This window comes from Anolis sagrei, chromosome 1, assembly GCF_037176765.1.
Source record: "Anolis sagrei isolate rAnoSag1 chromosome 1, rAnoSag1.mat, whole genome shotgun sequence".
Lineage (NCBI taxonomy): Eukaryota > Metazoa > Chordata > Lepidosauria > Squamata > Dactyloidae > Anolis > Anolis sagrei.
The window spans coordinates 46,358,033-46,384,664 of NC_090021.1; the positions used below are offsets into that span (position 1 = coordinate 46,358,033).

Sequence of the window (26,632 nt, forward strand, 5' to 3'; positions counted from 1 at the left end):
AGAAAATTGCACAGACGGACTACAAAGACACAACTCTGTGGCTCAAATGATTCACTGGAACTTATGTCACAAGTACCACCTGCCAGAATGGGAATCATAAACCCGCAAAGGTCATGGAAAATGAACATGCAAAAATACTGTGGGACTTTCAAATCCACACTGACAAAGTTTTGGAACACAACACGTCAGACATCATGTGGAAAAGAAAAAAGTCTGGATTATTGATGTCACCATACCAGGTGACAGTCGCATTGAGGAAAAACAACAGGAAAAACTCAGCCGCTATCAAGACCTCAAAATTGAACTGCAAAGGCTCTGGCATAAACCAGTACAGGTGGTCCCAGTGGTCATCGGCACACTGGGTGCCATGCCAAAAGATTTCAGCCGGCATTTGGAATCAATAAACATAAATAAAATCACTATCTGTCAATTACAAAAGGCAACCTTACTTGGATCTGTGCGCATCATTTGAAAATACATCACACAGTCCTAGACGCTTGGGAAGTGTTCAACTTGTGATTCTGTGATACAAAATCCAGCATATAGATCTCGTTTGCTTTGACATACTGTGCTTTTGTGTCAACAACAACAACAACAACAATAATAATGATTTAAATTCCACTCTATCTCCCCAGAGAGACTCAGGGCGGATTCCAAACAATCATATGACTATAAATGTGAAGGCTACAGACGTAAGACATTGCTTAGAACCTTGTAGGCAGACCTTATTTGGTTATTACACATGGGATACTTTCTCGGGATGTCATAATACTATATTAAAGATATTAATGGAGATACTCTCAATAGCTACTATAAATGGAAAACTCCTAGAAAGCATAAGGCCTTTGCCATACATTACAAATATAATCCACAAAACATCTGAAATACATGTGTTTTTGTTATATTTTTTACGTAGTGTAAGTCACAACTGTGCAACATATTGTTGGGTCTTGTGCTCTTACTATCTCATTGAGATATTCAAAATTTGAACAGCATAGAGATTATAATGCATTATAAGAAATAACTCACATTTTTTTTAAAAAAATCTCCCAAGTTGCCATTTGAAATAAGATGCATTTATCACAACCCACCTTTTTCATTTTTGGTGCCATCAAATTGACAAACACTGTTGGTACTTCTTGACACAAATTTTCATAGCAATGTAGAATATTCTGTGATTTAAAATGCAGATGAAATATAGTAATGAATGTTAACAGAAACTAAAATACAAGAGTCCTCACTACTGCACATGGAGCAAAAAGAATCTTTTCAGAGATGGTTTTGACACAAGGAAACTCACTTTTGGCAAGTACTTTTTTTTGCTTTTGCACATCAAGCTTAACTGAGCACTGTAAAGTTCTGATAGATTTGTATCACCTGACGTAACCAATTGAAAATGTAGGGCAAAGGTCATGATTTGCTTCTTTTCTCCCATCCGCTCTGCAGAATATAGTAGTTTCGACACCAGTTTAACTGCCATATCCCCATCCTATGGAATCTTGGGATTTGTAGTTTGCTGTAGCACCAGTGCCATCAGTCAGAAAAGAGTACGTATTTCACAAAATTACAAATAGCATTGAGCAATGGTAATTAATATGATGTCAAACTGATATATTATGTAATGTGGATGGATACAGCATTTCTGGGCTCTATTATAAACTATTCCACTCCCACAGTGGCATAAATATGCTTTATATCTTGAGTCCTGGCTATCACTTTGTACTGCAATTAAGGCCCCTCCTACACTGCCATGTAAAATCCAGATTATCTGCTTTGAACTGGATTATATCTCAATTTGTTCAAAGCAGATAATGCATTTATATCTTTCAAAGCTCAGGTTACAACAAAAAGCCAGTTTGTCTTAAAGTTACTGTTATTATATTCCTCCCTCCATCTCCTTGCAGTTTCTCAAGTCGCTCCTGACACGAAAAAAAATAATCTCCTAATGCCCCAGCTAGTACATTTTTATGTTAATACTGTTTGAAAGCACACCGTGAGAGCAGACTATGTACTGTTGTGGCTTTATACACTATCAAATTATTCTATTTATGAAGACAGTTTAGCCTCACTGATTTGAATACTCTCAGAATCAAAAAGCTAACACTTGATATACACTAAATAAGAGAGAAGGATTTTTCATAGAATATGTAGTTTAGCCAGTATTAGAAAAGCCTGAAGATGATATTTTTCTTATTCTATGAGAGACTAGATCAAGTTGCACATCACACAGAAAAGTAGTTCCCTTTCTCTGCCATTGCTATGTTTAGTATAATGCCAAGTTTTTAGCTTTGTTTGTGGTTTTTCTATACATTATAACTATATTCTCAGTTTGCTTTTGACATGGTAAATAATAAATAAACCATGTTGAAGATAATAATAAATAATAATGTTATTGATTAGTCCTTAGGCTAATCAATAACATTATTATTATTTCTCAACCTTCCTAATGCCACGACCCCTTAATACAATTCCTTATGTTGTGGTGATCCCCAACCATAAAATTATTTTCTTCATAACTGTAATTTTGCTACTGCTATAAATCGGAATGTAAATATCTGATATGCAGGATGTATTTTCATTCACTGGAGCAAATTTGGCACAAATACCCGATACATCCAAATTTGAATACTGGTGGGGTTGGGTGAGGGGGTTGATTTTTGTCATTTGGGAGTTGTAGTTGCTGGGATTTATAGTTTACCTACAATCAACAAGCATTCTGAACTCCACCAACGATAGAATTGGGCCAAACTTCCCACAAAGAACCTCCATGACCAACAGAAAATACTGTGTTTTCTGATGGTCTTTGGCGATCCCTCTGATACCCCATCGCGACCCCCCCCCCAGGGGTCCCAACCCCCAGGTTGCGAAATGCTGCCATAGGCCATATCACAATACCAAACCAAATAACAAGGTTTTATAAGATTTGATTGCACTCTATGTAGTAAGTTAAAATAAGACACTTATAACAATACAGTAAATAAATATGATAAGATATGATAAAACTGATAAAACCGAGCATATACATCATATTTCCTTATCACCCCTACAATTTACCACCATGTTGAAGATATTTTGGCATGACTACAGGATAAAATTTAGATATCTCATAAACCAAAAACATGCTGACATGATAAGCAAACAATAAACATAGAGCAATTTTAAATTCAATGATAATCATTACTTACCTCCAAGCATAATTTGTTCGATTTAACCTGACTTTCAATCTTGACTATCCTCTTTGCCTGTTCAGGCACTTCTAATCCCATTTTTATCATACATTTCGTCTCTCGAACAATCTCTAAAATTTTGGGGTCAAAATTAACTAAGAGCTTTCCCGTTTCAGGATGCCGTACCAAAAGTGTAACTTGCAATGCTGCAAGTAAACAAAAAATATGTTATGCCATTATTCCAAAATGGTACTCAGAGTGAAGAAGTCAATTCAGTGATAATATTTAGTGAAATTTAGAGTGGATTAAACTACTTACTGTACTGTAACTGTGAGATTTCTTTCATCCAAGCTGAGTGATAGAGTACCTCAAACTCTACCAATACATAGGAGATTTTATTGTATAATCGAACAACTGCTTTGCCCTCGGTACTTGCCAAGATATCGGAATTTTTCTAAGGAAAATATTTAATATTAAAGTTGTACAAATTAAAATGAATTGAATGCTGCCTATCTTTATTTATAAACAGTTCAATACATAATATATTTGTATTTCCCTATCTATTACAAGTCCTTGCAGAATATGACTTTCAAGATTACATTACAAATATGCTAATAAAACACATCATTGCCTCTTCAGGATAATTGCAAACAGCATCATAATTCAGCTTTTATATGTCCAGATCCAAAGTCAAATAATTATACAAAGGAGGAAGGTATAGGCAGCTGGGATTTTATTTATTGTATTGTTTTCTCTCTAGCAATTCTCACTCCTGCATAGACAGGACACTTTTAAAACAGACAGAAGTTTATCTCTGTAGCAGTAGGAAATGCTGTAGGGAAAGCTAATGAAATCTTAAAAACATGTATAGGTCAAACTTGGACTGATGATGATGATGATGATTTATTTCTAACTGCCCTCTATCCCCAAAGGGACTCAGGGTGTTGTTTACACATACAAAAGGCTAATATTAGATGCTGTATACAATCATAAAACAAAAGCAAATATACATAAAACATAATACAATAAAACAATAAAATACAGATCACAATTAAAAGCGCATATAAAATAAGCACCATGAGAGAGGTGATGTTTGGGCCTCCTGAAGTGCAATAATCAAGTACTGTTCAGATGGAATCTAGAGATATAACATATAGGTATGAAGCGGCCCTACAGTGTGTTATCCCTTAGTAAGAAAGCAGTCAGGAGGGGTTTTTTTTTTTCAATATTCATTTGCTCCTCCATAGGTTATGGAGCATAGATGAGTTTTAAGATTTTTTTAAAAGGTGTGGAGGGAAGGGGCTGTTCCAACTTCAATAGGGAGGGAGTTTCAGAGAGCTGGAGCAACCACAGAGAAGGCTCTCTCTCTCGTGCCCAGCAGCCATGGTTGGGACACGGGTGGGATCAAGAGGAGGGCTCCCTCAGATGATCACTGTGGCTGAATGGGATTGTAAAACAGGATGTGGGTTCTCAAATAGTCTAAGCCCAAACCAGCTTAATGACCTCTTCACATGGAGCTAAATTCGGCAGTATGCACCAATTTAGCCCCAGACACCCATCGAGCTGGCTAGCTTCCATCACATGGTGCCAGCATGGCTCCATGGGTGAAGGAGGGTGGAGCTGGCACATGCAGCCACCAGGTCAACCCAGGAGGCTTCCCATGTTGCCATTGAAATGCATGGAGGGAAGCCGTGCACACCACATGCACACGCACTTCCCCCGATCTGATTGCCCTCAGCTGGAGTTGGGCAATGCGGGGCATGGGGCACCAGATTCTCCACACCACTATATGAACTAGAGTACTTCCAGTGGCTGTGTGACAAGGCCGTAACACTATTTTTATGTATTATTTTAACACACCAACAAAATATCATACAACAATTTTATAGACAATGTCTAACTCAGGAGGTTGAGTGCACATTAGACTATAAGTAAAACAAGGCCATCTCCAGATAAAATAGTAGTTAATTTCTCCATACTTTGGTGATTCCCTGCCCCAAAATTAGACATAACTACATGTGATATTTAAAACACAGCATGCCACACTCTTTGCTGGTTTTAAAATGTGCATTACCAAGCACAGGGGGTAATTTTCAATGTCATAGAGAGCAACAGGAGGTTTAAATATTCCATTACCAACCAGGATCCTAATCAATATTGCAGACACTGCTGTACTTCCCAAATGAAAAACACATATGGTTAGAAGAGGTAAGGCTGGACTGCAATGTTTTGCTGAAAGATATTATTATTGGCAAATAAGATGAAGAATGGCCTGGATCTGTAGCACAGAGCGGACAAAAATTAGGAGCAATGGGCAAAAAATTTTCATTCAGTCCTCCGACTGCCTTTATTTGGCCAACAACAACAACAACAACAACAACAAAGAAAGTAAGGTTGCTTACCTGTAATTATGTTTCTTCTAGTGGTAACTGTGAAATTCACACCTGTGGTATTTCCCTGCGTCCACGCAGCTGACTCGGATCTTTCTTGAAAGCTTTTCCTAATTAGGGACTCCAGCCCCGCCCATCTACTCCTAATAAAGCCAGGCAGCGGGGCTTGGAGCCTTAATTCCGTACCGCGAAAGACAGTCGGAGATAAAAGGCATGACAAAATGTGGGGAGGATGGGCGGGTTGTGTGAATTTCACAGTTACCACTAGAAGAAACATGATTACAGGTAAGCAACCTTACTTTCTTCTGCGTGGTACTGTGAAATCCACACCTGTGGTAGACTAGCGAGCAGTCCCACGGATGGCGGGTGTCATGCTAGTGCAGAAAAAAGTACCGCTCTCCCAAAAGCCGTCTCCTTCTTGGCAGCTAAATCCAATTTATAATGGGAGACAAAAGTATGCGGTGTTGACCATATGGCCACTCGACAGATATCATGCAGAGGCACACTGTGCAAAAAAAAACCATGGAGGGTGCCAATGCTCTAGTGGAATGAGCATGGATCTGAACAGGTAAGTCCAGTCCTGCCATTTCGCAAACTAGCCGGATAGCTGCAACTATCCAGGTCGCCACCTCTGGGTAGAAACAGGAAGGCCCACAGTATCCCTACGGTACTTAACAAAAAGTCGTAGGGACTTCCGTAATGGAGCTGTGCGGTGGACATAAAAAGCAAGAGCCCTCCGCACATCAAGAAGGTGCAAAGACTGCTCCAGGGGAGTAGAAGGATTTGGAAATAAGGTTGGAAGGACAATGTCCTGAGACATATGAAACTATGATGCTGCCTTAGGGAAGAAGGAAATGTCTGTGCCCAGCATGACATCCTTATGAAATTTCAGGTAAGGACTATCGACTCAAGAGCCATAAGCTCGCTAGTGCGACAAGCAAAAGTAATAGGCACTAAAAATGCCGTTTTCCATGATAGATGGAACATGTCAGAAGTGGCCATTGGCGCAAATGGTGGTTTCATAAGGGCGGAAAGAACAATCTCCAACCTCCAAGAGGGGGGCACAGGCCTACTTGGGGCCAGAAATTTGTAAAGCCTTGCAGAAATCTCTTTACAAGAGGATCGGATAAAGGAGAGGGAAGAGAATGCTCGCTTCTAAACGAATCTATATTTGCCAGATTGACCTTCAAGAATGATAATGAGAGTCCTGAATCTGACAGAGAGATCAAAAAATCCAGGAGGAGGGAAGTGGAAGCAGACAGAGGCTGAACCCCTTGCTTTTGTGAAAAAATGCAAAAATGACACCACTTACAAATGTAACAATGTTTAGTGGCAGGGCTCAGGGCAAGGTCCAAAATGCCCTTTACTGGTTGAGAGAGGGCTGAGGCTGGAGCTGCCACGCCATCAACTGGAACTGAGTGACCTGGGAGTACGGGACTGGGCTGTTGCCCATAGCCAGCAAGTCTGGTCTGAGTGGCAACTGAATGTAACAGCTGCCTGCAAGTTGGAGCAGAATGACAAACCATGGCTGGCGGGGCCACCATGGTGTGATGAGAATGCAATCTACTTGCTCTGCTTGAAGACGAGAGACCACGCTGGACAGCACTGGCAATAGTGGAAAGATGTACAGGAGGGTGGATGTCCAATCCAGGAGGAAGGCATCTCCCAACAGCCTGTCTGGTGGAGGTAAGACGTGCTCCAAAGAATTGGCACTTCATGTTGGCGGGAGAGGCAAACAAGTCCAGAAGGGGAGTTTGCCATCTGACAAAGAGTTCCCATGCCTGGGAAGGATGAAGGGAGCATTAGTGGTCAGTATAAACTGTCTGACTAAGGGAGCCAGCAAGAGAGTTCTTGATGAATGGCACTGATGGTTATGGTATACCAGTCCCAGATTCTGATGATGAGGGCAAGCAAAACACAATCGTGGTGGTGGTGGTAAGCTAGACAATACTGTCCATGAGCAAATGACAGATAAGGTGCAGTGCCATTTCTACTGCGAGTAACTCCAAATAGTTGATGTGCTCCATGCCCTCTATGGCCGCCTAAGGACCATGGATGGTGTGACCCTTGAGGTGAGCTCACCACACTGAGAGGGAAGTGTCGGTTGCTAACATCGCCCACACAGACATTGGAGCGATGAGTCCACTAGTTGAGAGACCTGTGGATGGCTAAAGGGACAATGACACATTCATTGGGCTCATCCTGCATGGGATGAAGTGCCCGAAGAAACCAATTCTGGAGAGGCCGAAGGTGCAAACAGGAGAAAGGAGTGGCAGCTGTGGTGAATGCCATGTGTCCCAAAAAGCACTGGACATCCTTGGCATGGATGTATGGCGTCTGCCAGACTCAAAGAGCTAATGAATGCAGATTCAGAAACCTGTCTTCTAGCAAGTAGGCCCTTGCATGCCAAGAGTCCAATACAGGCCCAATGAATTGGTTGTTTGGATAGGCTGAAGAAGAGATTTTACCTTGTTGATAAAAAGACCAAGTGTCTGCTATAAAAACAGAGTAAAGTGAATGTTCCTCTGTAGATACTCACAGGACTGTGCACCAGCAACCAGCCATAAATATAGGGATAAACTACTACCCCGTGCACCCAGGGATGAGCCGGCATACAGCCATCTCCTTAGTAACACCTGTAGAGCTGTGGAGATACCAGAATGAAGAACTTGAAATGAAAAAACCTGACTGCTAGTAAAAAGTGACAAAAATCTACCGTCTTGTGGTCTAATACCACATGAAAAAAGGCATCCTTCAAATCAATGCTACTGAACCATGTCTTGCTGGATAACAGAGGGAGGATGGTTGGTAATGACAATACCTGAAATTTGCAATATGCAATATATGCATAAAATCCTGTAAGGTCCAAACCTGGCCAAAGCCCACTGCCTTTATTGGAAACCAAAAAACAGCTGGGGAAAAGGAAAAAGAAGGAAACATAGAAAGATGTAAAGAAGCTACTGCTCCTTTTGAAACAAAGTAATTACCTCCTGCTAGAACACAGGAGGAGGAGTGGCCCGTAGAGTCCCTACTGGGGACAGTTTGAAAAATTCAAGTGCATAAACATGCTCTGTAATCTCCAACACCCATGAGTGAGAAGAGATCTAATGCCATGCATCTAAAAATGATGAGGTGGAGCTCCAAAAACTGGAGCTGAAGGGTTGGAGGCTATGAAAGAAGAGAAAATGCATGCGAAAAAACTAATGGCCCTGATCTACTTCTTCCCTTTAGTTTGTTGTCACCCCTGGATAATTAAGCTGAGGGGCTGGCCACCACAATCTAGGCTAGATTGTGGTAAAAAGCCAAACTTAGAAGCAGGCTATGTTCTGCCATGGGCAGTTATCCTGCCATTGCTCTGCCTACTTTGGAGAGGGTAGAGGATCTACACATGCTGGTGGATGGCTGCTGCAACAGCAGCAAACACCTTAGTACTGTATCGGTGCTGTGCTTAGCCGTAGCGTTGTGATGAGAAGCTAAGGTGAGATACTACTGACAGAAAGCCCTTGGGATCTGTTGATGTTGTAGGGGAAGAAGATCCAAATAAGGTGCTGAGCTATGCCACAAGAGCACCTGAGAGGCTGCCAGACAAGCATGGTAATGAATCATGCAAGTAAATAGGCTAGCAGTGGGGTGGATCTTCTTATCACAGTGGATTAAACAACTTTGACCACAATAAAGTTCAGTTTAATAGGCTTAACTAACCACTCTGCTGAAAAGGTGCGTATGCAGTAAAGTGCAGTTACAAACTTAGAAATTCCAGACACAGATACAGGAGTTGCCCTTTGTTTTTCTCCAAGCTTAAGCGAATATGGAAGTGCTGGGAGAACTGGGAGAACTGTACTTGGAGCTTGTTTCTGCTGTTGCTCAACTGAGAAAAGCAGATCCTCTAAGCAATCAAGGAGGAAAAATTAGGTAACACATCCCCTAAGGAAGCTGGGATGGAAAAGTCCTCCTCAAGAGTAGGAGAAATCTGCTACTCATAGGAGTCAGAATCTACATCAGACTCATTGACTGGTTGCAGCTGAAGGAAGCACCAGAATGAGCTTAGGAAAAAGTTTTAATAAACTCCTGAAAACCAAAAGAAGGGACTACAAATCCTTGAAAAGGAAAGGAGGGTGCAGTTTGCCTATGCAAAAGAGTAGCAACCTACCTGTTGAGGCATGGGCCAAGTGGAGATGGGGTCCAAAGACACAGTACTTACATTCTGAGCCGTCACTGAAGCTCCCAGCCAGCATGACGCAGAGGGAGGATAGTAGCCCGAAGGCCCCTCCAAGGAGTTATATTACATGGGCTTAGACCCAAAGCCTTGGCAGCCATCACTCACACAGGTGGCGTGGCTGCCTTGAGCCTCCCCTCCCCTGAGGGGGGCAAAAACATGGCAGGAATTGTTGCAACCCGAAGGCCCCTCCAAGGCATTATATGCCATGGGCGTGGAGGCAAAGCCTTGGCTAGCCATCACTCACACAGGTGGCGTGGCTGCCTTGAGCCTCCCCTCCCCTGAGGGGGGCAAAAACATGGCAGGAATTGTTGCAACCCAAAGGCCCCTCCAAGGCGTTATATGCCATGGGCGTGGAGGCAAAGCCTTGGCTAGCCATCACTCACACAGGTGGCGTGGCTGCCTTGAGCCTCCCCTCCCCTGAGGGGGGCAAAAGCATGGCAGGAATTGTTGCAACCCAAAGGCCCCTCCAAGGCATTATATGCCATGGGCGTGGAGGCAAGCCTTGGCTAGCCATCACTCACACAGGTGGCGTGGCTGCCTTGAGCCTCCCCTCCCCTGAGGGGGGCAAAAGCATGGCAGGGATCGTTGCAGCGTCCACTGCCTGCTGGGGTAAATGGGGCAGAGAAAGCACGGGCAGTGAGAGCAAGCTGTCCTTAAAAAAACAGAGACAGCTGAGAGGCGTGGCTGCAACCCAAAACAAAGTTACTGGCACAAAGCCACAGTGGCAGTTTGTTGCCACAAGCTCTACCAGTTCCTGGGTCTGGAAGGGGTGGTAGGCTGGTAAAAATCTTCTTCCCTCCTGCTTTCTGAGCGAGGGGAACAGAAGAAAAAGAAGGTAAGTTACTGCCCATTGCCAAAGGCAAAAAAGCCTGCGCCTCAGAGGACACGGCATTTTTTTTTTTTAGAGGGAGGGAGTGGGTTTGTCCTCCCACTAGCCTAAATAGGATAAACAAAGGTCCCAGAACAAAAGTTGGAATTGCTGTCTGTTAGAGTAGTCAAACTGGAGTCCTTGAGTCAAACCAATAGTTGTTTTAGGAGAGAACACCGAGTTGTTGCTGCTTTCGCGGACAAAAGGAATTAAGGCTCCAAGCCCCGCTGCCTGGCTTTATTAGGAGTAGATGGGCGGGGCTGGAGTCCCTAATTAGGAAAAGCTTTCAAGAAAGATCCGAGTCAGCTGCGTGGATGCAGGGAAATACCACAGGTGTGGATTTCACAGTACCACGCAGAAGAACCACTTTTCTAAGGCTCCTTTTGGTGAATGCTGGTCTTCAGACCTGCCATATTTGACCACCTTGGAAAACATAGCATTTCCAAATGGATAAAAACTCCTCTCAAAATTTCTAAATGAGATTAGATATTTCATCAAATGAACTTTCATTTTCATAATCTAATCTTTCTACTGATTTTTGATATCCCTTTGTTTATATGTTCAGTGATACACATACAATCTCACTGCACATATAAATATACATATAATCTCACTATCTCTCTATAATATCACTACCCATATATCTATATCTCATACTGACAGATGCATACACACATACATACATAATTTAAATTAATTCCTTTAGAAAGACCAGCAAATCCTCCTGAGATATCCAAAAAAGGTTGCCCTTGCACAAAAATAAAGACATTGATCGGCATTTTAGAGCTTTCTAGACACTTGTAACTATTTTAAAGTAACAGAAACAGCATCCTAAGGAGTATTGCTAACAAAGGACAGTGCACTATATACTGAGGACTGGTGAGCTGGGATCTTGCTTTGAAAGAAAGACAGTTTAAGTTCCGGTACTTGAATGATTACCACATGCTGCAGGGTACATTTCAGAGGAAGAAACTGGCAAGATCATCTCTGATTAATGGAGTCACCATACTTCTACAGGTGACTTGTAGGCATATACAGTACATATGTTATTCTCTAAATCAGTCAAACAGCACCACCTGCAGACCCTTATATCTCACTTCACATCTAACTGTAAAATAACAAGGGTTTTTCCCTGCCATTTGGAGAAAACTCACAACATCCCAGTGATTCCGGCTATGAAAGCCTTTGAAAATACATTAAAAATTTAATAATCGTAATTTGGACAAGTTATATTATCTTGGCCTCAGAGGAAGAGAAAAGAAAACACCCTCTGAATCAATCTTGCTAAGAAACCCCTGTAACAGGATTGCTTTAGGATTGCTGTTTCCATTTCTCCCCCAACAATTTTAGCTTAATTTTAGAGATTTTAAATGATATTTTAAGATTTAATACGTTAGTAATTGTGTGGATCATCTTGACCCAATTCATTGAGTAGTTCTTGATTTGTTTATTGACTTGTTTATCTATAATTGTCGGCATTGCATGTTTGCCATTGTGTATTTTGTTGTGAGCTGCCCTGAGTCCCTTCGGGGAGATAGGGCGGGCTATAAAGTTTCATTCGTTTATGAATCGGAAACAACCTGAAGGCACACAAAAACAACTAATAGTCACAACCAGAATTATTCCTCACACTTGGGTACAAGTTTATAAGAAGCAAGCTGCAATGGTTTATCTGCTTAACAACATATGTCACTCTCAGGTGTGTGTTGATGGCACACTTACATAAAAATAAGTGATTGGCTCACTTATGCGCCTGAAAAGCTGCCGCACCCACAATATCTTTCCTGCTATGGGAGGCATGTTTCGAGCCAGGGGAGGGTCATCTTTTTGAGTCTGATAAAGCTACAATAAAGAAAATGCAAATTTAGCCTGCAGTTTACCAAAGTTACATAAGCACTTAGACTTACACACAAAAGTGTGCAACCATACTAGACCAACGTATTTATGTTTTTCTTGATGAAATCAAGGAAAGAAAAGAGGCATAACAGTATTGACTATTCTAGCTCTAATCAGGGACTGTAGAGCAAGAGGGTTTTTAAGGGAATAATCATAATTTGTTTAATTAATATGTGCATATTTTTAAAAAATATTTTTTTCAAATGAAATAAACTTACAATGCAATGTACATGTTATAAGGAATTGGCAAATTTATTATTTTCTTTTTCATTTGATTTATATTTAAATGTATCCTTGTTCTAAAGACCATCTTTACATAACAAATGACAGAACCAAAACACTTTAAAAACAGCATGCATTAATTACCAATCTTATTTACCATAATATCTCCAATTATAACTAGACTGTGCATATTAATCAGCTAAGACAGACGTGCTAACGATGCCAGAGCATGGTGTGTTCTGAAATTGGAGTCACCAGTCAATTTAATTTTTGCTAGAGAGAAATTCAGTTCAATTTGGCTCATTGTTTGGCTCATCCTGAAGCTTCTAACTTCAGAATGAGCCAAAGAATCTGGGTCTCATAGGTCCCATCTACACTGCCATATAATGCTATTTCAGCATGCAGATTCAGGGCCCCTCCACACTTGACTAAATTCCAGGAGGAATTGGGATATTACATCCCAGTTCCTCCTGGGATTTAGTCCTCACCCCCAACACAGGCCCCTTCTACACTGCCATATAATCCAGGTTATCAAAGCAGTAAATCCAGATTATCTGATATGAACTGGATTATCTTAGTCTACACTGCCATATAATTCAGTCTAAAGCAGATAATCTGGATTTTATACAGTTGTATAAAGAGGCTCCAAACCTCAGTATTATCTGAGGCATTCATGCTTGAGGTAAAACTGGGACAAGTTCTCAGTTTTGGGGCTGTCTGGAAGAGCCCTCAGATTGGATCTACACTGCCCTATATCCCAGGATCTGATACCAGATTATTTGATTTGAATTGGATTATATCAGTTTACATTGCCAGATAATCTGTGCTAAGAAGATAATCTGTCTGTTTTACACTGCCATATAATCCAGATTATTAAAGCTAATAATCCACATTATCTGCTTTGAACTGGATTATATGGGTTTACACTGCCATATAACCCAGTTCACAGCAGATAATCTGGATTTTATATGGCAGTGAGTTTCACCTTCATTTTGGGCACTGGACAAACACAATTTATTCTGGATCCCTACTTCACACTGTTTATGACAGTTCATTTTTACTCAGTATGAATATGTTACATGCCTTTTTAGTCGCTTCAAGTTCTGCAACATAATGTTGAAGAATCCGTCCTATCGTATGTGCTATTTCATGCTGAAGACATGGCATGTTCAACTTCTGAAACCTAAAGAGACAAAGTTGAAATATATAGAACGGAACATACTCTGAATGAAAGGCTTTGCACTCCAACCTGAAATGAATGATTCCTATTTAAAGGTAAGGTAGGCTGATGAATGTGAACTCCAAAATGTTTCAGAAGAAAAGAAACATTAGTCTGCCAGGGCAAAATCAACAAGATCTCTGACACATTTGAAAAACAAATTGTGGCACAACCTTTTGTGTGCTATTGCATTTGTGAAATGGACTCCTCAGTAGATAAGTTCAAAGATATATTATGGCCAAACTACAGAGATTATTAGTAGCAAGAATATAATTTATATATGCTTTTTTTTTAAAGGTAGCTATCAACTGTGAGGAGTCCATGCTCTATCAAGCCTGCAGAAGGGGGCAAGTTTAACTCTCATGTATCGCCCTAGGGCTGAGAGCGGCGGTTAATAAGTGCAAGTAATAATAATAATAATAATAATAATAATAATAATGTAATGGTCCTAACAAATCTTTCTAATGAAATGGTGATTTTATTGGGCAGGAAGTGTCTGTTTATGCCAACACAACTTCAGAGAGGAAACATTTTTTTCAGTTGCATGGTTTCCCATTGTTCTTCCACCATTCTATCCATATATTCTATCCATATACCCAAGTTTTGTTTGTCTAAGCTGGAAGCTTTTAAATTTTGTATTTGTTGTTGTGTACCCTCAAGTTACACCGGGAGCCCCCGGTGGTGCAGTGGGTTAAAGCACTGAGCTGCTGAGCTTGTTGATTGAAAGGTCGCAGGTTCGATTCCGGGGAGCGGCGTGAGCTTCCGCTGTCAGCCCTAGCTTCTGCCAACCTAGCAGTTCGAAAACATGCAAATGTGAGTAGATCAATAGGTACCACTCCAGCGGGAAGGTAACAGCGCTCCATGCAGTCATGCCGGCCACATGACCTTGGAGGTGTCTACGGACAATGCTGGCTCTTCGGCTTAGAAATGGAGATGAGCACCACACCCCAGAGTCAGACATGACTGGACTTAATGTCAGGGGACTACCTTTACCTTTACCTTTACCCTCAAGTTACTTTTGACTGACTCAAAGGTGAACCTATCACAGGGTTTTCAAAGTATATTTGCCTTGGTCTTTCTCTGTCAACCTCATCATACAGGGCTTGAACCAGAAGGTCATCCGTGGAGCTCACCAGCTCCCATCAAATGATGCATATGAACTTCCGGTAGGGCTCCATGGATGTCCTAGGGTAGAGCTGCTTTGTGTTGCCATAGAAAGCAATGGGAGGTAGCCATGTAGTTGATGCTTCCCCCCATGGGATCAGCTTCCTCAGGAGCCAGGTGATGCAGGACATGAGGCAGTGGGTTCCCCATGCCCCCAACAACGGGTTGCTGGATTTGCCACAATGCATGACAATTCCGGTGGCCATGTGATGAGGTTGTGTGTCTGAGAGGGAGTGATTTGAGTGTAACACTCAAACCATTACTCCACACTGGCTCTGAAATGTTGTAATAATTGTTATATTTTCTTTGAGCGGACTTATCTGAACTGTTTTACAAGGTTATGGCTTATACTTATATTGTTTATATTTTTGTCACAAAGAGAAGAAAACCTCAAAGTGTAAAGATAATTTTATTGTGCAAAACCCACAACAACTTTTGCAAAAATTTTCTGTATAAAAATGTGTTTGTGTGTGCATGCAGGGAGAGGGGGGCGTTCGCTCAAAATCCAAGTATTTTGAATTGAGGATGGGAAAATAAGTGAGTATTTACCTAGCATATTCTGTTTAGCAATTATGCCTTCCAAATGCTACAACCTTCTAATTTAAAGTGTTTCCTAAAGTTGTTTGTCATACCTCTGAAGAAGCTGAAGAGCATGTTGTGAAGACAAGATTCTTCCAAAGCAAGTACTCATAAACGTCTGTATTTGGACCTAAAGAAAATATTAACATTTGATGAGAAATTCATTATGCCAGTATTTATAATACTTAGATTCCCTAATGCATGCTATGAAGCTATACAGTATGGGGTTAGGCAGTGCAACAGAGTCCCTTTTTACTGTGAGAAATAAAAGAGATCCCATACAAGATAGAAACAGACCAGGACTAGCAATATCACAAATAACTTTTCCACCTCAGAAAATGCTCCTCTCACAATAGCTGAAGAGGAGAAATGTGAAGAAACAACAAATGCTTGTGTCCAGGGAGAAAGCTGAAGAAAATTGCAGAGATATAAGCCTATGCAGAAGCCTATGACTTCATCACATACAAGTCCTTCCCCATTTCCACACAATTCTAAAAAGTTTTAGGAACTAATTGCCGCAGAGTCCATCAAATGACATAAAACTACTTTGAAACACTGGTTTAATGGAAGGAAGGAAGATACGGGAGGAAGCAATCATGACAAACTCTAGTATAATGGAGGGAAAGAAGACTGGGTTGAAAGGGATTGTGGCAAAATGGTTTATAATAACTGATCTAATGGAGAGAAGGAAAGACTGGGAGGAGGAGTTTAAAATTACCCTGCCCCCCCCCCAAATAGGATGAGGTCCAGAGTAATCTTGACTTTGGATACTGGTGCAGAATGCGGCACAGGATGGGAGAAAGTCAGAGAACATAAAGCATCTGATGGGATTTGTAAAATGAAACAATGTCTTTTAAAATGGAAAGTGATAATACACTTTACTATGAAGACAATCCCCCACCCCCACCCCCCACCCCCGACACTTTCTACAATGCATCTGATGAAGTCCCTAGAAAAGTCAGCAAACCAACCATAACGGAAGATAGTAGGGTACACATGCTATTAAAATTTCATGTTATCCATACTGAGGGCAACTATTAATTCTACCTTATAATCACTTGAACATATTTTTTTTTATTTTAAGAAGCAGTTTTAAAAAATTTAAAGACAAATGCAACATCAAATATGTTAGAAGTGGCATTTTCAAGATTTCACCTTAAATTATAAATATGTGTGTTTCTTACCTCTAAATTTTCTATTTTTGCCATGAAATCTGAAAAATCTACATCAAATTCTGATTTTCGTGGATCAAGAATATCATACTTTTTCTTTTGGACACTTTGGTAGACATTTTTGAACTTAATTGCCATAATGTCAATCCCTTCAATAGTAGACATATTCAGCGCAGAAAAAGTCTGAATTATTGTAGTCATCTCTGTTATCTAAAATTTCAGGGGAAAATTGTTTTGCTTCAACATAGCAATTTTTGCTTTAATCACACAATGCAAGTTTCCTTGACATCCATTATCCATAACCCCTTACATTCATTGAACTGAGGCAGTAGATCTTTGTGTCACTGATGGAGTGGGGGGCGGGGGGGGGGTGTTGCATTATACAATTACAGGTAGTCAAGGTACTTTACCCCTTTAACAGAAAATTTGAGACCAAAAGCATACATTGCAGTGAAATATGTGAATAGGTTCCCACCCCACAAAGAAATCAGTTCAACATATTTCAGCAAACTCTTTGTCCAAAACGAACAGTATATGCATATGAAATGAAACCAACAGATCAGGTCAGGCTGCTTAAGTAAACAAAATGCACACATGCTACTTTATATGTTTATTAGAATAATTAACAAGCAGAATTTAGATAAATTATGGATAAAGAGTATTATCCATAATTCACACAATAATTTCAAACAGTTTGGCCAGAAGACCTGCCCCACAGTTCTTAAAGATCCTCCAAATGTGGTGGTGCATAGAGTAACAAAAAAAACTATGCACAAACCTGGTGGTGGTGGGGAGGGGGATCATCAGATATGATTAGTATATTTTATGTAGGGCCAAAGATCATTCTTCTTCTTCCAGTCTAGCCCAGGGAAGCCCAAAGGTTGGACACCCCTACCCTATATTCCAGGATCTGATCCCAGATATGAGTAACAGTTTCCAGTCATTTTCTCCCATATCATCTCAGTACCACAGATAGACTATACAGACAGTCCCCAAGTTACACACATCTGACTTACAAATGACTCATAGTTAAGAATGGGGGTGAAACAACAGGAAGTGACAGAAATCTACCCCTAGGAAGGGAAATTCAATCTTGAAAAATTGTCATGGGGAAAAGTCTCCACTGAAGCTTTATCACCAGCCCTTGTTTCCACAACAAGCCAAATTTTTCAAAATCAAATTATCACAGGGACAGAAAATGAGGCGAAACCTTCAGAACAGAGGCACAGACAGAAAAACAAATACCACAGAGGTGTAAACCCTTCCCTATGCTATCCATAGATAGAGAGATATGCCTGGTGTTGCACTTAAAATATACTTGTCCTGACTTGCAAACAAATTTAACTTAAAGAACAAACCTACAGGGACTATCTTGTTTGTAACTTGGGGACATCCCCCAAGTTCACCTTCCCCTTCTTGATTTTTGTGGAACCTTGGCCTGAAGAAGGGACCTGAAGGATTCTAAAAGAATACCAATTTCTGAAGCTTTTTTATTAGCTTATACTCTATATACAGATACAGATATTACAGATTTGAAAACTTGCAGTTTAATTATCCTCCCATTAACAGGATGGTTCAAGTTGTCTCAGAATCACACTTACTTTTTCAAGTCTTTTACAGAAAGCCTCAAATTTGCCAAATATATACATCTCAGATACTTCAAATGTCTTCTCTCCTAAAGTCTCCAATATTTGTTTTCTTGTTTTGTGAAAACTTTTTTGATATTCTTTAAACAAAAAAATACAATCCTAAAGTTGAAAGAAAAAAATGGAATTATTAAACAGGCTGCCTTGGGAACCAGCCAGCAATTTCAGTCTTTTGAGTCAGCAGACTATAGATCCATTAAATCTACTGACTATAGCAATTATTGTTAGAACCCAAACCAAAAGAAAATCCTCTATTTATTGTGTGAGTAGCCTTCCAAATTAGATTTCTTTGCAGTTTTAAGTTTAAAATTAATAGTTCATATAGTTTAATGCAAATATACCTAATTTTGTTTTTGTTCACATGAAACAATGAGATATGTGAAATAAAATTTCTCAGCTTAAATAAAGCCCTGTGCCTTCCAACTGTCATAATTTGGCAGGGGCATTTCAGATTCATCCTCCATCATTCCACTTTCACAGCTACTTTTCTCCTACTTTCCGTGATTGATCCTTGCCCTACCTCCATTTCTGCAAACTGAGTTTAAAGCCTAAATGTAATTTAGACTGAATTAACTCAGGGCGCTTCCAGACTTCACTTGAACAAGTGCCAAATCGGGTTTAAGAACCCTCTTCAGTGCATGTTTAAGTTCTCACACCTCCCCCAAAACCCATGCTTTCCAAGGGGTCATTTAGATGCTCTCCCAGTAACTTCCCAGTAACACCCAGAAGCCCCCCCCCCCCCCCACAATAAGCCCTTAAAATTAGAACAACTTACCCGGCTGCCATTAAAGTACTGTTGAAGCCCTCAGTGCATAGAAATGACATGCCAGGAAGGGGGGGGGGGCAGGAGCTCCCTACTCCCCCCCCCCCTCCTCCTGGCACATCATATCTATGTGTCAGGAGGACTCAGGCAGTACTCAATTGTTCCAATTTTTAAGGGTTCATTTTGGGGAGGGGGTGGGTGCCCTCTTGGTTTTCCAGCCTCATGGAGTCCAGGTGTGGGCCTAATCCACACTAGACCCACACCTGGAAAGACCCAGATCCAGGTCTTACCAGGTATTTAATTAATTCAGGACAAAGCAAGGTTTTGTCCCTAATTAATTTGGTTTTACCAAAGGTGTCATTTGGACTTTTCCTCTAAAATCAAGACAGGTCTCGTGTTAAAGGCCTGTGTGGATGGGCTCTTCGTGGGAGTTTGGTAAGCCAGAAGAATTTTTCCCCTCCCAGCAGGCTTGGGGGAAAAATCTTTCTGGAATAGTATGTGTTCTTCCCCATTAATAAATTTTGTCATCCTGACCACATCTGTTGCTTTGTCACCAATGTCATCTATGACGTGTTAGAAGGCATAAAGGCCTACATTCTGCTGGGACACAACAATCATGCAACTATACAGTCGACACTCCACATTTGCAGGTTCCAATTTTGCAGATTTGATTATTCCCAGGGTTTATTAATATGGTCTCCTAAGGAATCTCTATGGCCCCACCTACACTGCCATACAACAGTTTCATAATGCTGTTTAACTGTATTGAACCACATTATGTGGCCGTGTACTCATATAGCGCAGTTTAATGCAGTTAAACTGCAGTATGAAGCTGCATTATATGGCAATTAGGCCTAGGTCCTCTAGTGTGTCTCAGTGGCCAACATCTGGCAGACACTGACTACAATAGAAGACCCAGGGTCCTTCCACACAGCCCTATATCCCAGAATATCAAGGAAGGAAATCCCACATTATTTGAGTGTGGACTCAGATAACGCAGTTGAAAGCAGATATTGTGGGATTTTCTGCCTTGATATTCTGGGATATAGGGCTGTGTGGAATGAAGAGTTGATAAATTTAGGTAAAAAATATAATCTGTCTAATATTTAATTATATTTGATTGTGCTATTTTTCAGTGTTTCACCAATTTTAACAGAGGTCCTGTGCCCTAATTCCAGAACATTCAAAATGGTGACTGCAGTTATGTAAGCAACGCGACAATTTCCTTGCTCACAAAAGGAAGAATCTTGTACTTCCATGCATTATCCATTTCTAGACGTTTTTCAGAGGTTTGAGGACACAATGGGCTTGGCTGACACATCTCTCATGAGCCACTGCTGCATACTGTGCCAGCTAGCTGCCTCTCCCCTCCCTCTCCATCTAACCTCACACAACTCTGCCAAGTCACTGATAAACATACTCTTGCTAGCTAAGAGCAAATGCTAACAGGATGTTTGCTGTTTTGCAACAATCCACAATTAATTTCTTTTAACTTTCTGATGTTATGACCAAACCACAAAGCACTCTGCTAGGGTGAACCCCTTGAGGCTTAATTATGCAGCAAACACTAATAAGAAATAACAGAGGGCTTTGCAGAGTCATGCAAGTTAAGTTTTACATATTTCATTAACAGACCTAATGAGAACTCACAGTAATAAAGTATCTAGTTTGGAAACCAAAGCCTTGTTTATCAGCAATAATGCATTCATGTTAATGCATATGCTACCCCTTTGGGGAAAACAATAGAAGGGAACAGATGCAATGTCAAGGAAAGTATAATATGCTTCACACCAACCTGGATCTTCTTAAGCACTGTTGGAGTATCCTGTTCCCAAACACGACTAAAACCTCCATCGGTAATATACGCCTTACACGCTGTTACCATTTGATTTGTAACCTATTGAGTGCAAACAAAATGCAACACAAAACAAATTGTGTCAATAAATTGTCAAAGGCTTTCGTGGCCGGAATCACTGGGTTGTTGTAGGTTTTTCGGGCTATATGGCCATGTTCTAGAAGTATTCTCTCCTGATGTTTCACCTGCATCTATGGCAGGAATCTTCAGAGGTTGTGACCTTACAACCTCAGGGTGCCTGCCATAGATGCAGATGAAACGTCAGGAGAGAATGATTCTAGAACATGGCCATACAGCCTGAAAAAACCTACAACAACCCTGTGTCAATAAAGTTAAACAGGAAGCATTCATCCAGTATCTGTCCAGTATATTTCATGATATCTTACCACACCTTCCAATCTCTTTTTTTTGCCTCCTCCTTTACGCGTTGGCTTAAAATGCTTACAAAATTTTGAAAACTCTGATTACTTCAATATTAAATAATTAATAGATGTGAAAATACAGATTTTTATCAAAATGAACAAAATTCAATATACCAACATCAGTAAAGACATTGGTAGACTCCAAACAGCACAAGAAAGGATTTCCTACTGTGCCCTGTGAAATATCAAGATCTTTCTGCATTGCCAGAAAAGTATTTCCCTGAGAAGATGCATGGTTGTGGTGTATATTAACAAGACCAGACAAGGCTCCCAAGAGGACACAAAGATAATCATTATTAGTACCAACAACGTTGAAGTTCCTGCTACATTATCTATATGGAAAGTCATGTAAAATGAAAAACTAATCCATCACTGAAGCTGTGTGAGTGTAAATGTGCAAACACTGAAGCCTGGACTGTTATGTTTCAAACCCAAGAAGGATTTTGGTGCTACAAAATTCTGGAATCTGCATTTTATAATATTTGCATGCCTTTGAAACTGCACACATATACGCCTTTTAAAAGAAAATCAAAGTACTTACTTTTATAAACAGCGAAGTCATTCTCTCAGAAGTGTTATAATATCTGGAAACACTATGGATCATTCTTATCGCATTAATTAAGTTCTGGATTCCATGAGCCATGGACACCTAAGATAAATATATTGTAGGATAAGATAAATTAATAATGAGAATCTGTTATGTACTTAAAACTACTAGGTGAGAGGCTTCCTTTTCTTGTTTTGTGAGCAGGTCTAATGACTATAGTGAGAAATGCCAGAGCAAGGTATACATTCCTGCATATACAGTGTTCCTTAACCTATCACAGGTGTTACATTCCAGGACCACCCACGATAAGTGAAAATCCGCAAAGTAGGGACACTATATACAGAGCTGCTTCCACCTTTGCAGCCCTCCCTCGCTCACCCACCCATCCTCTCTTGCTCACTTGCTACTCACCGGACCAAGTCCTGGTTCTGCCGCTGGGACCCAACCTGGTGAGTAGCGAGCGAGAGAGGGAGGACAGGTGGGTGAGCGAGCGAGCGAGCGAGCGAGCGAGGGAGGGAGGGAGGGAGGGAGGGAGGGCCGCAAAGGTGGAAGCAGTGGCAGAAGCCAGAGCCTGGAAGAGATGGCCAGGCTCCTGCTTCTGCCACCGCTGCTGCCCTTGCCACCCTGGCTCACTCACTCACCCGCCCCCCCTTGCTTGCTCATTCACCAGGCCAGGTTCTGAAAAACCACAAAACAGCGACTCTGCAAAAAGCGAACCGCGAAGTAGCATGAGGGAACAACGTATAAGACGTTTACCCGGGATGCTTTACACTACATACCTATAGGGCTATATTCTCATTTAGTTTATTGTGAATTGCACCTACAGCTTATAATGCACCTACATTGCCAACCCTTTGTAAATGATAGTGTCTTTAGCTTTACATATTTGGCGCTTGAAATTCCACGCTATTCTTTTGGCATTTGACATTTTGCCAGAATAGCTATGCAGAAGGAAGAGAAAGGAGTACACAGAAGAAGTTGTGAAGATGGAAGAGAATTGAGCATGGAAAAGTAATGGTTGTACACAGCATCCTCCTGGAAGTTAGGCAATGGATTCAAGTTGCAGGAAAAGAGATGACACCTAAACATTAGGAAGAACCTCCTGACCATAAGAGCTGTTCAACAGTGGAAGATGCTATCTCCTCAGAGTGTGGTGGAGTCGCCTTCTCTGAAGCTTTTTGAGCAGAGGCTGGATGGCCATCTGTCAGGAATGCCTTGATTGTCTTTTCCTGAATGGCAGGGGATTTGGCTGAATGGCCCTTGTAGATTCTTCTAATTCTACGATTCTGTATTGTTTATATTCTATATTGTTATATCCCAGCATCTTTTTCTTGTCTGTTGGGTTTCAACAACTTATTTAAAAATCCATCTGTTCACACAGAGAGAGACAGTTTCCCAAGCCACCCCTTCCACCACAGCACTCTAAATGCATTTAAAGGCAGGCATTCAACGGTCAACTGAAACTGTAGAGAACTGTGTCTGTTTGCCTCACCTCTCACTACCTTGCTCAACCACATCTTCTGGTTGTGTAACCTTGAGTATGTCCTTCACAAATGCTAATCATTAACTATTCACATTTGCTGCATGGACATTGGGCAGTTTACCCCTGTAAGATCCTGGTGCAGATATTTTTGGAATAAAAGAGTACTGGCAGACTATGCTTAAGTATGGTCAGGTTTAAAATACACGTTTGAAAGATATTTGTTTAATGTACCATAATGTAAAAGTAACTTGATAAATATATATTAAAATGTACTTACTAGATCATAATTATAGAGTGGCTGGCAAACTTTTTCAAGTGTGTATAAGTATCTCACATTATCTTTTGATTCATTTGCTGCATCTGTTATTCTGGCATCCAGTTCACGCCACAACTAGAGTAAAAATGTGTTTAACATATTAGTAAAAATGTTAGTAAAAGATATAAAATTTAAAGAGCAGCAATTTAATTATATGCAAATAGCAAGTTAATTATAATACATTTTATATTAATGAAGTAATAAAAGTTACTTTTGCTCTATAAAGTGAGCTATTTAAAAAAAATTCTGAAAATTTCCTTCTGAAGATATGGTGAAAACATTTTAATAGGTTCAAAATGTCTGGAAAGTTACATCTCTACATGTATAATGTAGAGACGTATGTGGCACCACTGACAGAGGATAATTCCATGGAGACCATGCAAATTAGCAAAATTAAGTGGAAACATAATTTAAATCAGAAAAAATTAAAAATGAGAATTACCTTTATGATTTTGGATCGTGAAACATTTAAAACATTTATAACAGCCTTGCAGTTTGGTCCTTTGATCTGTTCTATAATGTAATTAAATTTAGCAGACATACGCTTCCAGTGTTCTAGTTCAGTGAGAGGACCTGAGTCATCAGCTTCCTTTCTCATCTGTTCACTTTCAATCAAAACCTATAAATGGCACAAAATAATGTTAAATTTATACAATAAAATGCATACTTACTATTAATGCTTAATTTTATCTGCACTCAAATTCAAATATCCGTCACTTGCAGTGGATGCCCACTTGGACTACTTGCCCACAGAATCCTGGGTCACAAGAGGTGAAGTCATGGAGTCACTTGAAGCAGGGACAACCACCTCTTGTTTTCTACTTAAGTTTCTTCTTTTCAAGATTGAATTACCCCTTGTACCCCTCTAGTAGTTGGGAGTGGTGTGTCTCAATTGTCCAAAGATTAGGACCACCCCTGATTTAGGGGAAGAAGAAATGGAACAGGTGGTGATTTATTAATGCATATGGAAGTCATCTGGATTCAACGCTTACAACTTAATTTATGTGCTATAGGTTGAATATTCATTATCCAAAATGCTTGGGACCAGATGTATTCCAAATTTCAGATTTCTCTCTCCCCCCCCCCCCCCCATCTCCAATTTTGGAATGCTTCTATATGTATTTGGAGATGGGGCCCATGGCTAAACATGAAATTTATCTATGTTTCATATATACTTTCTACACTGACCCTGAAGATAATTTTATATGCAATATTTGTGTGAATATTCAACCTTCAGAAATCAAAGGTATCATTATCTTAGGCTGAATCTACACTGCCATATAATACAGTTTCAGAATGCAGATGAATTATAATGAACTAGATTATAATTATAATGAACTAGACTATAACTCCTGGCATGTTATTTCTATTTTTAAGCCTTTAAAGGGAAGGGGGTGGATGCCATCTCACATCTTTGGGCTCCAAAATGTGCAAGATGGGTGTGGGGACTGACCTCTGAGGAGTTGCGAGACTACCCATGACTCAATCCCCACAGGGCCCACACTCAATTAGTAAGGCCCGGATTTAATGGAGTATCAAATTAATTTGGGTTTTCCTGCTTTGTCCTAAATTAATTTTCTTTTATCTGAGGCGTCCTTTGGATGTCACAGATAAAAGTCCAACAGGGCCCTCATTTTGGGCCTTGTATGGAAGGGCCTCCTGCCAACCACGTGGACAATGTTGAATTTTGGAATGTTGAGTATTTTGGAATTCCAGATAAGATATTCTTCACTGTACTGATTAATGAGAATTCAATAATTTTACTATCCATTTATTGTTATACTCTTTGATACTGTATAAATTGTCTACCAAACAAAATACAGAGGTTTTAATCCTATGAAAATGTTTAGACAACCAGAAAGGAAACAGGCATGTATGAAACTTTGCTTCAGGTTTGAACTATTAGAGTGCTAGTTTGTTTTTTTTGGGGGGGGGGGCTGAGTCTGAGTGAAAGAGGGTCTACCCTAGCAAACCTTTTGTATCGTTACCCCAATACCCCCATGCATATGGGATATACTGAGTATGGTGATCAGATCATGATATGAATAAACATAACAGTTTAAATAATGCACCAGTAAGGCATTTTTGCGAACCACCATGAGAATTTCGGACGGGAGGCTGAAGCCCCCAAAGGGCCCCCCCCCCCCCCCGGCTACATGCCTGTCCCAAGGGAAGTTCCAGACTATTATTGAAGATGTTTTATTTGCAAGGTTTCTCACATTCTGCAAAAAAAAAGTGGTTGCACAAAATAAAGATAAAATATCATGTGTCATAGTTTAATCAAGAATAGCATAAATAGTAGCAGTAGTTAGATCTAAATAATAATGCATTTTAAATGGCCAGTAGAAATTGAAATTTTCTGCCTCTTTGTCCAACAACACCCTGGTGTTTATGTGGCACCATTTTTATTATAACGCACTTAGTTCCTTGTACCACATCAAACTTACTTGTTCAATTTGCTTATACCATATCATAAGCACATCCTCTAACTGATGAACCATATCAGGATTGCCAGCTGCTGCCGTCACCTCTTCAAAAGTTTGAAGTTTAGAAAAGTCAATGTAGTCTATTTGTTTCAACTCAACTGTCCCTTCAATGCTCACTCTAGCACCTAAAATAAACACAGAGCAAAGATACTTTACACACTAGTTCAGATGGCCTGTATTCTGCTGCATCCTTTACACCTATTTCCAGAAAAAAGTAG

The 26,632-nt window shown here is 40.4% G+C and overlaps 1 protein-coding gene across 1 annotated transcript in view; it reads right to left on the bottom strand.

Moving 5' to 3' along the window:
- The window catches only part of DNAH8 (dynein axonemal heavy chain 8), a 158,103-nt gene that overhangs the window by 129,524 nt on the left and 1,947 nt on the right, over positions 1 to 26,632 (bottom strand). Inside the window, exons 3-15 of the mRNA XM_060777916.2 lie at positions 26,376 to 26,539; positions 24,371 to 24,547; positions 23,890 to 24,003; positions 22,124 to 22,231; positions 21,101 to 21,202; positions 18,498 to 18,644; positions 16,909 to 17,106; positions 15,778 to 15,854; positions 13,846 to 13,945; positions 12,367 to 12,486; positions 3,486 to 3,621; positions 3,186 to 3,373; positions 1,092 to 1,172 (exon numbers count right to left, since the gene is read on the bottom strand). Of these exons, the coding sequence (XP_060633899.2) occupies positions 1,092 to 1,172; positions 3,186 to 3,373; positions 3,486 to 3,621; positions 12,367 to 12,486; positions 13,846 to 13,945; positions 15,778 to 15,854; positions 16,909 to 17,106; positions 18,498 to 18,644; positions 21,101 to 21,202; positions 22,124 to 22,231; positions 23,890 to 24,003; positions 24,371 to 24,547; positions 26,376 to 26,539 (1,712 nt within the window). The remainder of the gene's footprint in view (positions 1 to 1,091; positions 1,173 to 3,185; positions 3,374 to 3,485; positions 3,622 to 12,366; positions 12,487 to 13,845; positions 13,946 to 15,777; positions 15,855 to 16,908; positions 17,107 to 18,497; positions 18,645 to 21,100; positions 21,203 to 22,123; positions 22,232 to 23,889; positions 24,004 to 24,370; positions 24,548 to 26,375; positions 26,540 to 26,632) is intronic.